The sequence below is a fragment of the Molossus molossus genome, unplaced genomic scaffold, assembly GCF_014108415.1.
Source record: "Molossus molossus isolate mMolMol1 unplaced genomic scaffold, mMolMol1.p scaffold_m16_p_4, whole genome shotgun sequence".
Taxonomy (NCBI): Eukaryota; Metazoa; Chordata; class Mammalia; order Chiroptera; family Molossidae; genus Molossus; species Molossus molossus.
This window is the reverse complement of record NW_023425377.1, coordinates 59,702,126-59,718,247: the sequence shown is the minus strand read 5'-3', so window position 1 is coordinate 59,718,247 and position 16,122 is coordinate 59,702,126. Positions and strand designations below refer to the sequence as shown.

Below are 16,122 nucleotides of genomic sequence, written 5' to 3'. Positions count from 1 at the left end.
TGTATTTGCTCAAGGAAAAGAGGAGGAAGGAAACCCCCACACCGGTCAACTTTACAGGCACTGCGGGGTGACAAGCCCCCTGGGCGGCAGAATGCCTAGGCACGCCAGTCTGGGCGCTGTCCTTGGTGCTGCCGACGCCATAGCGAGCACAAGCGCCTTACCTCCGGCCCCGCTGAAGCAGCGAACGTCCCCCAAACGTTAAGCGAAATATAGCGTCACATCCCACTTTTAATACAAATAACTACCCCGGCCCATCCATCCTCTTTGTCCCCTTCCCGAAGCCTTCAGGCCGATCGTTCCTCAGTGTATTTTTGTTTTTTTCTTCTCAACTCGCTTCTCATGCTCCGCTTTAAGAGGAAGAGTGGGGGAAGGGAAGGGAGGCAAAGGGAAATGAGGATGGGGGAGGGGAAATGTATGGGGAGGAAAGAAAAAATGGCAAAAAAAAAAAAATGGTCCAAGAGGAAAGGGCTCAGAGAAGGATAGTAGGACTAAAGTAGGCTTAAAGTGGGAGGGTGAAGAAATGGCACAAAAAAAAAAAAGGAGGGGAGTGATTAAGCATAGAAAAATGGGTAAAGAAAAAAGTAATGAAGAAAAGGAAAAAGAATAGAAAGCCGTTGGAAAAGAGTGCAGAGGGCTAAGAAAAAAGCAAGGAGTTCAGGGGATGGGGAGAAAAGCTGAGGGAATGGCGGGAGAATGAAAAGACAAAGAAAGGGCGTTGTGTAGATACTGGCACCGAGATTGAAAAATGCAATCCGAAAGTGAAGAGAAATGGGCAGAAGGTTTGAGGGGAGACAAGTGGTCTAGGACTAAAGGAGAACTGGGGATGGGGTGGGGAGCAGGGCCTAGGCAGCAAAGTCCGGGGTCCGATGAGGCGTGGGCCCACGTGGAGCCGGCGCTGAATCACTGCTGGGCGGTCTTTACACCCTTCCCATCCCCCTCGGCCCGGTGCCCGCAGTCCCCGCCTCCTCGGCAGCCGCCTCCACGGGGCGGGGTCCTAGCCCCAGACCAGCTGCCGCGGCTATAAAAGGGCTGCGTCGAGGCCAGCAGAACGCTGTGACAGCCACATACCCCGAGGCCTCCAAGATGAGCTACACATTGGATTCGCTGGGCAACCCGGCCGCCTACCGGCGGGTAACCGAGACCCGCTCGGGCTTCAGCCGCCTTAGCGGCTCCCCGTCCAGCGGCTTCCGCTCTCAGTCGTGGTCCCGCGGCTCGCCCAGCACCGTGTCCTCCTCCTACAAGCGCAGCGTGTTTGGACCGCGCCTCACCTACAGCTCAGCCATGCTCAGCTCCGCCGAGAGCAGCCTCGACTTCAGCCAATCCTCTTCCCTGCTCAACGGCGTCTCCGCGACGGGCGGCGACTACAAGCTGTCCCGCTCCAACGAGAAGGAGCAGCTGCAGGGGCTGAACGACCGCTTCGCGGGCTACATCGAGAAGGTGCATTACCTGGAGCAGCAGAACAAGGAAATCGAGGCAGAGATCCAGGCACTGCGGCAGAAGCAGGCGTCGCACGCCCAGCTGGGCGACGCGTACGACCAGGAGATCCGTGAGCTGCGCGCCACACTCGAAATGGTGAATCACGAGAAGGCTCAGGTACAGTTGGACTCGGACCACCTGGAGGAAGACATCCACCGACTCAAGGAGCGCTTCGAGGAGGAGGCACGGCTGCGAGACGATACCGAGGCAGCCATCCGAGCGCTGCGCAAAGACATCGAGGAGGCGTCGCTGGTGAAGGTGGAGCTGGACAAGAAGGTGCAGTCGCTGCAGGATGAGGTGGCCTTCCTACGGAGCAATCACGAGGAAGAGGTGGCCGACCTGCTGGCCCAGATCCAGGCGTCACACATCACAGTGGAGCGCAAAGACTACCTGAAGACAGATATCTCATCGGCGCTGAAGGAAATCCGCTCCCAGCTCGAGTGCCACTCTGATCAGAACATGCACCAGGCAGAAGAGTGGTTTAAATGCCGTTACGCCAAGCTCACCGAGGCGGCCGAGCAGAACAAGGAGGCCATACGCTCCGCCAAGGAAGAGATTGCCGAGTACCGGCGCCAGCTACAGTCCAAGAGCATCGAGCTCGAGTCAGTGCGCGGCACCAAGGAGTCTCTGGAGCGGCAGCTCAGCGACATCGAGGAGCGCCACAACCACGACCTCAGCAGCTACCAGGTAGGAACCGCGGCTGCGCGGCCAGCCAGCGCCAGCGCCAGCGCCAGCGCCGCGCGACCCCGACACTCAGGCACGCGCCCCAGCGCGCTCTCCGCCGCGCGCCCTGGTGGACGCTGGCCAGCGCTCCCGAGCGCGATGCACACCCGAGTTAGAGAGGCGCAAAGCTTTCTCACCCCTATCCATCACTTCCACAATTCTCTCCGGCCCACCATCCCCAACTTCTAAGAGCTCTGACCTTTTTTCAAAACGCGCTTCTTGTCCTCAAGAGTTCTAGTTTTTGCGTGCTTGCACATTTAAAGTAGGAGGGATGCATTTGGGTAGTTGACAAAGCGGCAAATTTAAGATATTTCTGTAGAAAAGCACGTATTCTCTGCTTTTCCAGCTGTAGTAGGAAGAACTCTCAAAATTAACTTAAACCCAAAGGGCTCAGATGGGAAGGGCCGGGTCAGGCGCGGGGTTTTCCCCTGCATGTTTGTTTCCTGCCGAAATGTATTCTAGATCCACTGGGCTCAGTGAGTGGTGTGCCCAGGAAATGTCTTATTGATCTTATTTGTTTGTTTGAAAATCCCTTAAATTTTGTTAACGAGGGAAGGGGGAACTTCGAGCAATATTTGATAGGATTTCAGAGCTGGGGGGAGTAGGAGCGGAAGATGGAGGAGAGGGGTAGCAAGTGATTTTCGAAGAAGTCGCCCTTTGGAAGGGTGAGTAAATGGAGGCACTCTGTGTCTGTTTCAGGACACCATCCAGCAGTTGGAAAATGAGCTTCGGGGCACAAAGTGGGAAATGGCTCGTCATTTGCGAGAATACCAGGATCTCCTCAACGTCAAGATGGCTCTGGATATTGAGATCGCTGCGTACAGGTACCGTGTTCACTGCGGACGTGACCGAAATACCGCACTGCGGAGGTTGTTTTGACAGAGCCTTCATCACTTCAGTAAAACAAGCTGGTTTCAGAAGTCTTAAATCAGTGCTTGTTTTCCTAATTAAAATTAAAAAACATGTTCTAAAGAATTGCAAATATAGTTTTAGCAATTTTTATACAGCTTTAAAAGAGTAAGCATTAGTTAAAATTGTGAATTACACGAGGGGCATGGGGAGGACTCAGGTTAATTTCAATGCTTATGCTTAAACATTTTATTTAGTTTAAAGTATTTTCCTAAATAGAAAAATGGAGTTTTAATATTTAATATTTCCTCTAGTGGTTTTAGCTTTTCTACTTTACGATGTCAAGGACAAACACCAAGACATTCCATTTCACTGTTTCTTTGTTACAGCTTACTATTGCCATCATCTGGCTGAGAATAGATATAGATTAATATATTAGAATGTATGTGTATATATATTATTTATAGTTATATAGATAACTTAAATGTAGTATATTTTATCTTAGACTGTATAATATAGTTTATATATCTATATATAGGTCATGTATGATATGTGTGTGTATATATTTATATCTAGAGATATAAATCTTAATGTAAATAGATTTACATCTATAGATATAATTATACAGCTAGAGAGAGAGAGAGATTATACTAACTGATGTCACCTTGCTGTTGACTAAATTCGCAGGAGAAAATAATTGACTAAACAGTTTTTCTATTACCAATAAGGTCATTATAATTTTATAAGAATCAAGTGAACTCACAGAGTTATCTTACTTTTCAGGAAAGCTGAATAATTATATTGCAAAATACTGTATGATTAAAATTGCAGATCAATTTATAAGTTAATACATTCATATTAACACCTAGCTATTTATAGATATAGATGATAGATATAGATATAGATAGATATAGTCTGAGTTCTGATATATGCTAAATACATTTTTTAACATTATATTTGCTAAAAGAAATTTAGCATACATCCTGGAAGTTCCAATGCTCAAGAATATCATTAAGGTTTTTTTGGCCACTACAGAGATTTTCAATATATTCATGTCACACCAAATGGAATGACACAGCATGGGGGACTTGGTGGCTAGGTCTGATTAGTGGACCATTGGGAGTGGTCCTGCAGCAGGTGATTGGCTAGTGGTCTGTGACTATCCATCACTGAATATGACACAATATACCAGTGAAATTATAGCACATATTACACTGACTTGATGGAACCCTTTATTTATGTGATTCTACTTATTCAACGGTACTACTGCATTCCACATTATATAATGATGCTCAGAAGGCCCAATGAGACTTTAATTATGTCTTGTCTTCTTTGATTCTTTTCTTAGAAAACTCCTGGAAGGTGAGGAGACCAGATTTAGCACATTTTCAGGAAGCATCACTGGACCACTGTATACACACCGTCAGCCATCCATCACAATATCCAGTAAGATTCAGAAAACCAAGATAGAGGCTCCCAAGCTAAAGGTCCAACACAAATTTGTTGAGGAGATCATAGAGGAAACCAAAGTGGAAGATGAGAAGTCAGAAATGGAAGAGGCCCTGACAGCCATTGCAGAGGAATTGGCAGTTTCCACGAAAGAAAAGAAAGAAGATGCGGAAGACAAGGAAGAGGAACAAGAAACTGAAGAAGTGGTAGCAACCAAAAAGTCTCCAGTGAAAGCTACCGCACCCCAACTTAAAGAAGAGGAAGAAGGAGACAAGGAGGAGGAAGAAGAGGAAGAAGAGGAAGAAGATGAGGGTGCTAAATCAGACCAAGCTGAAGAAGGAGGATCTGAGAAAGAAGGTTCTAGTGAAAAAGAGGAAGGTGAGCAGGAAGAAGGAGAAACAGAGGCAGAAGGTGAAGGAGAGGAAGTTGAAGCTAAGGAAGAGAAGAAAACTGAGGAAAAGAGGGAAGAAGTGGTCACCAAGGTAGAACTGGTGACAGAAGCCAAGGTGGGAAAGCCAGAGAAGGCCAAGTCCCCCCCGCCAAAATCGCCAGTGGAAGAAGTGAAGCCAAAAGCATCAGCTGGAGCTGGGAAAGGTGAGCAGAAAGAGGAAGAAGGGAAAGTAGAGGAAGGAAAGAAAGAAGCAGCAAAGGAAGCTCCCAAGGAGGAGAAGGTAGAGAAAATGGAGGAGAAGCTGAAAGATGTGCTAGAGAAGAAAAAAGCTGCATCCCCAGTGAAAGAAGAAGTCATGCAGGAGGTGGTGACCATCACCAAGTCTGTGAAGGTGAGCATGGAAAAAGGTGCCAGAGAGGAGGAGAAGCCTCAGCAGCAGGAGAAGGAGAAAGCAGAAGAGGAGGGAGGGGGTGAGGAGGAAGGCAGTGATCAAGGTTCAAAGGCATCCACGAAGGAAGACATAGCCATCAATGGGGAGGTGGAAGGAAAGGAGGAGGAAGAGCAGGTAACAAAGGAAAAAGGCAGTAGGGGAGAAGAGGAGAAAGGCGTCGTCACCAATGGGCTAGACTTGAGTCCAGCAGATGAAAAGAAGGGGGGTGATAAAAGTGAGGGAAAAGTGATGGTGACCAAAAAGATAGAAAAAATCACCAGTGATGAAGGAGATGGTGCTACCAAATACATCACTAAATCTGTCACTGTTACTCAAAAGGTCGAAGAGCATGAGGAGACCTTTGAGGAGAAACTAGTGTCTACTAAAAAGGTAGAGAAGGTCACTTCACATGCCATAGTAAAGGAAGTCTCCCAGAACGATTAATAATTTGAGTCCATTCAAAAGGTTAAGCCATATGACAATTTAAAAATGCATGTGATTGACAGCTTCAAAATAGAACGGGTTCTCCCATGGGGGCTCCAGACATTGTATTTTACCTTGTGCAATATGAGGGAATTGCATGCAAGCTCAGGATGCTCCCTCCTCAGTCTGTGGAGGGTTCAGATGCATGATACTGTATGTACCTGGGGAACTGGCCAATCTCCTAAGCTGCTGGAAGGGGAACACTCAGAGGGGGGTTGTCTTGAGATGTATTATGCAAAGAACCAACTGAGCCAAAAATAAATGAAATACAGAACTCTCCTAGCCTTAAGAAAGCTATATATGAATAATTATGTTTACCTCACTGGTGCATTTAAAATGGACTTTCTTTCATGGGAGAACCTCGTTGACATGCACAGTTTGCAACTTTTCATTGATTGATGTTAAACGTCACAGCAGCACTTGATCAATAAAGGTCATATTGGAAACATAGTCGATTGCTTGGTGTTAATGTCATTTCAAAGGGAAATCTTCACTATCTGACCATTTCTTTCCTAAGAGTAGATTATTTGGAAGATTATAAGCAACCTGCATTTCTTATCTATATTTCCCTGAGAGTGCATTTTTGGAAAACATAATCACTGAAAACATTTTCAGGTGTCAAAATCTTTACTTAGCCTAATCTTCATTCCAAAATTTCAAAATTATATTTTTTTGAATAAAAAGAAAAGTATCAGATAAAATGGTAAAAACTGGTGGGATAGAAGTCTTCAATCTCCAGCTGTTTTCATCCCAAATCAGAACTCAGAGAACCTCAAGGTACGGGGGACACATAAAGGAGTCATAATTTGCTCCTTGGATTTGGGACACAAAGGACCTCGTGGCATTTATAACAGTGTGTTCAGAAGAAGCATGATTGAAATCACGAACAGTCCTAATAAGAAATATCCAGGCTCAAATGATTGGTTCTGGTTCACACACACACACACATCTTCACCACTCATTCTTTTTCTTTTTTTAGAGTAAAAGGGAAAGAAATAAACATTGATTTGTTGTTCCATTTATTTATGCATTCATTGGTTGATTCTTGCCTGTGCTGCCCTGACCAGGGATCAAACCCACAACCTTGGCATATCAGGACAATGTTATAACCAAATGAGCTACCTGGCCAGGGCCTGCAGCACAGATTCTTGATATGGTTAATGGAGATTTATACTTTAAGCATTCTACTGTTGGGAAAATAATGTCAAAAATAAATAAAGTACCTCACTTAGAAAAATAGATTATCTGATATAAGCACTCTAAGTGTATTTTTTTTTTTTTAAATTAAAGGCCTGGCCTGGCCATGTGACTCAGTGGTTGAGCGTCGACCCATGCACCAAGAGGTCGCCTATTCAATTCCAGATCAGGGCACATGCCCAAGTTGTGGGCCCAATTTCCAGTGGGGGGCATGCAGGAGGTACCCAATCAATGTTCTCTCTCATGGATGTTTCTATCTCTCTCTCTTCCTTCCTCTCTCTCTAAAATCAATAAAGAAAAAATTATTTTTTTAATGTTTTTACAGAAAGGTCCCGATCTTGACCAAAGAAATAATACAAATCCTTTCTCAAAGTATATCTGTTCTAGACCTTGAAAACTATTAATTTATTATTGGTTCCAAGTACATATTTTTTTCTTATCAACAGGATCATCCCAATAATATAATCTTAAAGGCTTCTCAAAATACCTATTTTAATTTCTAAATGTACTCAGGAAGCTTGTTGCTAATGACCAAAGGGAAGGAAGGTGAGGGAGCAGGAAGAAATTAACCAAAGAACTTATACACATATATGCATAACCAATGGACGCAGGCAACAGTGCGTTGAAGGCTGGAGGTAAAGGTGAGGAGGGTGTCAGTGGGGAAAAAGGAAGGACATCTGTAATACTTTCAACAATACAGATAAACTTAAAATATGTGTGTGTGTGTGTGTGTGTGTGTGTGTGTGTGTGTGTGTATAATGATTTTCCCCATCCTTTAGCCATTGGCCCACCCTCATAATTTTTGTTATACCTGCATATCACTTGTACTTGTTTTATATTGAAATAAATTTTATGAAGCAATTATATCCATGACAATCAAGGTGAAACAAGATTTTAAATATCATCAGCAAAAATTTACTCTAGTTATGTAGAATTAAAATATAAAAAAGAATATCGGAAGGATACAGAGTAACTCTCAGGATAGAAGAAGGATGAGTGAAAGAGGCCGGTATTGGGAAAAACCAACTGGGACAGTGCAGGAACTGAGGTGGAGGAAGCAGCATGCAGTCATAGTGCTCACTGAACTCAACATTTCAAATCACTTCTTTGGAAGTTCTGAAACAGAGCATACATTTGCCTGACAGCTGGGCCAGTAAAGGAAGAAGCACTTTGATTGACAGTCCCACCAAGACTGACACCAATGACGCAGCAGCTTTTCCCCACAGAAAAGTCTGCAAACTGTTATTTGAAGTGGAAACAGAGCCTAGATCTATATGACAAACTAGTTGAATTTTTAAATACCTACTAATATATAGCCGTTACTATAAATATACTCATCTGGCTACTACTAAAATCATCTCATTTATCAGTGCTGGCCCCTGAGTCTTCAGAGTTTAGAAATCCCTTTTTAGCATACACTATTTAAAAATGACAGGATCAGCCCCGGCCAGTTTGGCTCAGCAGTTGAGCGTCGGCCCGCGGACCGGAGAGCCCCGGGTTCCGTTCCCACTAGGGGCATGTACCACAAAAAAATAAATAAATAAATAAAATGACAGGATCAGTCAAGCACCCCCACGCCCACCCAAGGCCAGTGCTAGACACTTGTCCCCTCAGCTCCCAACTCCGTTTTTAACCACCTCACTTTTTTTCCAAGAATAAAAGAATCTAATAATACTTCCACATCTTCCAAAAGGCATACCATTGTTTTTCCCTCTTGAAATATAATAGAACAATTTACCTTTGATAAACCATGAAGACATTTATAAATGTATCAAACTGCTTGATTGATTCATTAATGCCAGTATTTATGGTAGACTTGGGCCTGGGGATACAATGATCCTTTCTTTGGGAGTTCACTAATTCTGTTGTCAATGCCAATTATTATACTACTGTTTAAAGAGGAAGCAATTCACAACTCAACAAAAGGAAGACAAAGAACCCAATCAAAAAATGGGCAGAGGAGTTGAATAGAAACCTCTCCAAACAGGACATACAAATGGCCAAGAGATATATGAAGATATGCTCCACATCACTAATCCTCAGAGAGATGCAAATTAAAACAACAATGAGGTATCACCTCACACCTGTCAGAATGGTTGTCATCAACAAATCATCAAACAACAAGTGTTGGTGAGGGTGTGAAGAAAAGGGGACTCTAGTAAACTGCTGGTGGGAATGCAGACTAGTGCAGCTACTGTGGAAAACACTATGGTGTTACTTCAAAAAATTAAAAATTGAACTTCCATTTGACCCAGTGATCCCGCTTCTAGGAATATACCCTAAGAAGCCTGAAATACCAATCATAAAGAATATATGTACCCCTATGTTCATAGCAGCACTGTTTACAATAGCTAAGATATGGAAACACCCAAGTGTTCATCAGTAGATGAGTGGATAAAAAAGCTGTGGTACATGTGCACAGTGGAATACTATGCAGCTGTAAGAAAGAAAGATCTCTCTTATTCTTTGAGATGGCATGGAAGGACCTGGAGAGTATTATGCTAAGCAAAACAAGCCAAGCAGAGAAAGATAAATATCACATGATCTCACTTATTTGTGGAATATAATGGACTAAACAAACTGATGAACAAAATTGACCCAGAGACATAGAGGTGGGGTACAGACTGACAAGTCTCAGAGGAGGAGGGTTGGGGGGAAGAGACAAACCACAGAACTTATATGAATGTACGCATGACCAATGGACATAGACAACAAAGCTGGGATGTGGCAGGGGGCATGGGGAGGAGGGTGTCAATGGGGGAAAAAGGAGAAACATCTGTAACAAAAACAAATTAATAAAAATAAATAAATAGGAAGAAATTTGAAATTCATATTTCTAAATATGTTCAGCAACAGAGACAATATTTAAAACTAAACTTAAATCTCCAAGTATTTAGGAAATTAGAATAGCTTTTCTCTTATTACAATCAGCCCCTAGCTATAATGACATTAAGCCTTCGAAAAATACAATCTACATTTCCAGTAGATTGTCTTAGAGATGTTATTTCATTTTAAATATTGTAAAAAGTACCAAAGCTAATTAGTTCTCAGTTTTCAAACATAGGAAAATTGAAGCACAGAACACTGAAAAAAAAAAAAAAAAAAAAAAAGAAACATTCTCTGGGTCACACAGCTAGCAGATAATAGAAATGGGATTTAACCCAGACTTTCCAGTTTTAAAGCATCTACTCTTAACCCCTTATAACCCCTTACTACACAGCCCCTCAACTCCATTAATGGTGGCCCTCTTGATTCAAAAGGAGCATCTGCTGTGTTCCCTTCTTTCTTTCCAGATTGAAAGAAATAAAGTAGATATAAGCCATGAATCTTTCACCTAATATGCTTACAACTCTCATCACATGTTAAAATTATGCAATGACACTATATGAATCATGAGAATAAAACATCCAGATACAAAATAAGTGATTTCTTCTACTCCAGTAACTCGCAGTCTACAAAAAATGTGGCAAACACTTTTCTCATAGTAAATTTAATATTCAATGGAAAAGGAAAGTTATTTCGGGCACCCTGCCTTCTATTGCCAGTCAGTGTGCTTAAACATTGGGATATTTGTTACCACGACAAATAGGTTGGTTGTTCCAGTTTGGCTCAAGTTATTTTTTTCCTGGTGGTTTATGTAACTTGCTCAAAGGGAAACAGAAGCTATTTTTAAGTGAATTATTTTATTAAATCTATACAAGATTTGTCCACTTCCAGGGTTCCTCTATCATTAGATGTATAGAGCTTTAGCAAAAGGACTGGATTTGGGTTCAAGTTCCAAGTCTCAGGTCTATAGATAGTTAAAGTGTATGTCTCAGGTCTATTATATTACTCTTCTAAACTTCTGCTAAAGACTGAATGTTTGTCTTCCTCAAATTCATGTATTAAATCTTAATGCCAAATGTGATGGTCTTAGGTCTTTGGGCCTTTAAACAGTGCTTAGGTTATGAGGGTAGGGCCCACATGAATGAGATTACAGCCCTTAAAAAATAGATTGCAGGGAGCTCCCTTGCCCCTTCCACCAAGTGAGGACATTGAGAAGACAGCCATCTGTGAGCCAGGAAGTGGGCTCTCACCAGACACTGAATCATGGTGCCTTGATTTTGGACTTCCAGCCTTCAAAACAGTGAGAAATAAATTTCTGTTGTTAATAAGCCACCCAATCTATGACATTTTGTTACAGCAGCCCAAACTCTCTAAGGCAGCTTTCACTTCCTTATCTGTAAAATAGGGGTGTTAACACACTCTTCAAAGGGCTGCTGAGGTCATTCAATGAGATGACATCAGTGAAAGTGCCTCAAACTGCAACAAGCACATATAAGCTGATAACAACCATTTGCTGAGCCTGGTCAGGGTGGCTCAGTTGATTGGAGCATTGTTCCATATAGCAAAAGGTTGTGGGTTTGATTCCTGGTCAGGGCACATACCTAGGTTGTGGGTTCGATCCCCAGTCGGGGCACATAAGGGAGGCAATTGATTGTTGTTTCTCTCTCACATTGATTTCTCTCTCTCTCTCTCTCTCTCTCTCTCTCTCTCTCTCTCTCTTTCTCTCTTCCCCTTTCTCTCTCTAAAATTAATAAAATATATCCTCAGGTGAGTATAAAAAAAATTGTTTAATGTATTGCATTTTAAATGGAATCAAAGCTATAGATGCAGAATGTAGTTCATTTGAAGATAAGAAATTAATTGGAACATTAATCTCCCTATACATGATCAATACAGATTGCAATTACAATGAGTTTACCACAATACAATACAAATATATATGTACTCATATGCACATACATTTCTTCATCAGTGTACACTGCTTAGACACCCAATAATTCATTTACACAATTCTGGGGTTTAAAAGTTTCTTGATGCAAATCATTTCAGACAATATTGAGAACAAGAGAGAAAAATAGTTTTGTACTAAGCCTAGAAAGAATAAATCCTCAAATCCATATTGATTGTTCTTAATACCACAATGCAAAACTTTCAGAGTTTTCTTCAGCTTTTTATTTGAGATATTTTGAAGTTATCACATCATCTTTTCAATAGTTATTAATTTTAGGTAATTCTCCTTAAATCATTTCTGTAGATCCAGTTAGCTTTTTGGTCTTAGATAGAGCCTAGTTGAAAAAAAAAATAGCCATTTACTAAAATCAAAAACACTGTGTGTGTGTGTGTGTGTGTGTGTGTGTGTGTGTGTGTGTAATCTTTAAGGGGAGGGTAATTGTTCTAAAGACATAAGTAGAATGTAGAAAGTTAGGCCACTTATATATGACCCCATGCCTGTGGTCTTGTTTTGGGAAGGGAGTAGGGGGTGTTGCAGGCATATGGGGGGTGGGTAACAAGGAGAGGGAGCACAGACTCATGGATCCAAGAACTCAAATAACAGTATTGTCTCCAGAAGGCAGACATGGGATATTCCTGATACTGCATTAAGATCATAGGATCACAAGTCAGAGGATGATTGCAAATATCATAGGCTCTATCTTTTGGATTTCTCACATTCAAAAGAGAGCAGGCCATGACAGCTAAAAGAGATGCCAATGAAATTAGCCTCCTTGTCTAATTGGTTCTCATCTCTTAAAGTAACTTTAGTGAACAGAATAAAATTACCAACTCACATTAGAGCTTCTGAATACACACAATTTCAATTGTTCATGATCTCCTCCAGAAAACCACAGGTTGGTTAACAACACAGTTGTATATCACACAAAGTTCTTTCTGTGACCTTGGACTTGGGAAGTTTGGACCTCAGTATAAGTCACAACATTCCTACACCTCCCATTTTAACTTGGAAAACTTAAGGATAGTTTGAATCCTGACATAATAGTTCTAAATATTTCTCAATTTAGAGGTCAAAAATTTACTCATAGCCAGAATGAATATTTCAGCTAAAGGTAATTTTGTACTTGAAATAGCATATACTAAAATTAGAAAGAATCAAAAGTTAAAATTTACTAACATATTCATGCAAATATATATATATGTATATGTATATATACTTAGAGAGATAGAAACATTGATTGGCCACCTCCTGCATGCCCCCCACTGGGGATTAGGCCCCATACTTTGGCATGTGCCCTGACTGGGAATCAAACCAGTGACCTCTTGGTGCATGGTGGATGCTCAACCACTAAGCCACACTGGCCAGGCCTGAATGTCTTTTTTTTTAAGAAGGAGGAAGCTGTCTGTCCTCTTCTTCAGATTTCTTTCTAATCAAGGCTGCCTAGCTATTCCTGAATTGGACTTCTTAGTGGCCTAAATAAAATTACAAATGTATGACAAATCGTAGGTTCCTTGTAAATGGTAAATTCTACTTGCCATCATTATTATAATTAATTTTAAAAGTATTAATTAAAATAGTAGCATATATTAAATTACTATTTCTATGAGATACACACAAAAATTCAATCTATAGCAAACCAAGAAGTAGAAAATTTAGATTCAGTATTTGCTACTTGGAATCTTATGCTCCTAAACATTGAATTAGCTTCTGCTATTGAACACCCCTTTTTCATACCTCAAAAGTAGCTGCCTATCCTTTAACTGAGTATCTTCAGTGACAGGAACTTAGTTTGTTACAGGGCACCCATCAAACAACTTTGACAGTTTGCAAAACCTTTCTCTGTTCAAAATCTGACACCCTATAACTTTTACCCACTGTGCAAGTTCTGAGGAGTCATGTCAATCTTTATTTCCTTTCCCTCAGAATGGACCTTAAGAGAGATGAACACTCATGCCCCAAGCCAAATAGCTCATCACAAAAATAACAGCTGATACCCTGCCAGTGTGGCTCAGTGGTTGAATGTCATCCCATGCACCAAGAGGCTGCCAGTTTGATTCCTGGTCAGGGCACATGCCTAGGTTGCGGGCTCAGTCCCCAATAGGGGGCATGCAGAAGGAAGCCAATCAATCAATGTTTCTATCTCTGTTTCTCTTCTCTCTCTAAAAAAAGAAAAAAAATCAATTTAAAAAGCATATTAAATAATAACAGCTGTTCAGTTTGCTACATATCAGGCACTTTGCCTGTAATAAATCATTGTATCTTCATAATAAGCATATACAAGAATTATTTTCATTGCCGTTTTTTGCAGAAGTTTGGGCATAAGGATTAGAACTCAGGCCTTTCTCTTATCAAACCCACACCTTTTCTACTACTTACTTTATAGAAAAGACAGCAAATATATATTCTGTATTTGTTCACCTCTGGAATGAACCCTACCTGTTGGGTCTCATCTGACCTGGTCTGACCTAAGTCTTTACCTGTTGGACCTTTTCTGACCTGATCTGACCTATGCCGTCTCTCGGCCTGCCGGGATTGGTGCAACACAATGAAACTACAAGCACATGCTGCTTGGAGTGAGGGGGAGCTTTGCAAGGTAGCAAATGCTCCAGTTCTCTGGACGCAGTCCCATTTATTTGCAGATTGGTACCCCCAGGTCACAAGTAGATTTAACTAAATTATTTCCTTGAGATGGCATTACTGCAAACAAACACTCTACTTTGTCTCTTGCTTTTTACAGGAAGAGACCTTGAAGCCAAAAGATAACAGACCCTTATTCACATGCAAATGAAGCATCCAAAACACCTGGGCAGGCCAGGTAACCCCCCCCCCCCCCAGGATTCTGAGAATGCATTAATACTAGGTTGAGAGTGATTAACACAAGGTTAAAAAATGTCCATCTTTCAAACCCCCAACCCCACAGACCTAAGTCCCCATTATACATTTTTTAGCTTATAGAGGAATAAACTGACTTTCTGAGAGTGTTACATTAAACTCACTGCTATATAAATGGGGAAAAAAAACATGATGCTCAACATCAGTTTCCTGAGTTATACTCTAGGTGCCTGAATATGTATCCGTATTTTGTGGAGTTCTCTTCACTGAATAAAATATAGTATTAAGATTCCAACCAGTGCTTGAGACACTCCATGTGTTTATTTTTCCATTTCTCAGGCTCCTAAGAAAACAATGAGAAAATAAATGAATGTTTCTTCTGTAAATTAGTAACCTATAATACATAACTGGTTCTCGTGGGTACAGCAACATGTATCTACCTATTATCTTTGACAAATAATTTGCTCCTCAGCAATCACAACAATGAAAAGTGTGGCTCAGTGGATTGAGCAGCGTTCCATGGACTGAGAGGTCCCAGTTCGATTCCTGGTCAGGGCACATGCCCAGGTTGTGGGCTCAATCCCCAGTAGGGGGCATGCTGGAGGCAGCTAATTGGTGTTTCTCTCACACATAGATGTTTCTGTCTCTCTCTCCCTTGCTCTCTCTCACTAAAAAAATCAATAAAAACATATTTGAAAAAATAATAATAAAATAAAATGATTAAGTTATTTCTAAGCATCAGCAACCAGACAGGTTTAGACAGTTCTAATAAAGTATGCCTTGAACATAACATGTTAGAAAATTGAAGAAATTTGGATATGTCACTTCTACATGCCAGCCACTATAACCTGTGACTATCAGAGCTTAAGGTGCAATTTCCTTTGCTGGGCGGTACTATCCAGCTTAATAATGACCATGTGGTGAAAGCAGTTATCCCTGTCCACCTATGAATTCACTCCTTTGACCTTTAGAATTAGCATTAAAAATAGAATCAAATGATGTGGTCATGACATTTGGAGAGCAGATATCCAGCTCCACTCTTCATCAGCCACCCAGGAACTAGCCACCGATGTTTATAAAATTTATTGCTTTCTTATTGATAATTAGAAAACTGCTCTGCTTAGATTCTTTGTGAGGAATTTGCTTATCATTCTCAGAAAGACACATGGATTTCCATATCCTCATTAAGGGATGCAAAAAATAAGGCTGAGAAAGGAAAAGTGAAATAGATCTTCCAAAGTATCCACCTCTATCCTGAACTTGGTAGAAAGAAGTAAACTCTTACTAGAGAGAGAAGAAAGACTTGTCAAGGAATGAGAATATTTAATATGTTAAAGACTCATAACTTGCCCAAACTAACATTTTTTTGAAACTTCTTTCCATTTTCATTCTTTTGCATGGCACTGGTCAGACACAGCCTTGGTTATTTACTTAGTTCTTCCACCAAATCTTGGCAGACAACTGCAACAACCTAGGAAGCACAATATATCTTTTAAGAACACAGATTTTGGTGTC

The 16,122-nt window shown here is 41.4% G+C and overlaps 1 protein-coding gene across 1 annotated transcript; it reads left to right on the top strand.

Moving 5' to 3' along the window:
• Nucleotides 1-1,056: 1,056 nt before the first annotated feature.
• Nucleotides 1,057-6,215, top strand: NEFM (neurofilament medium). The gene is made up of 3 exons (XM_036242106.1): nucleotides 1,057-2,163; nucleotides 2,899-3,023; nucleotides 4,397-6,215. The coding sequence occupies exons 1-3, from the start codon at nucleotides 1,084-1,086 to the stop codon at nucleotides 5,760-5,762; spliced, it is 2,571 nt and encodes an 856-aa protein (XP_036097999.1). The 5' UTR covers nucleotides 1,057-1,083; the 3' UTR covers nucleotides 5,763-6,215.
• The last annotated feature ends 9,907 nt before the right edge of the window (nucleotides 6,216-16,122 follow it).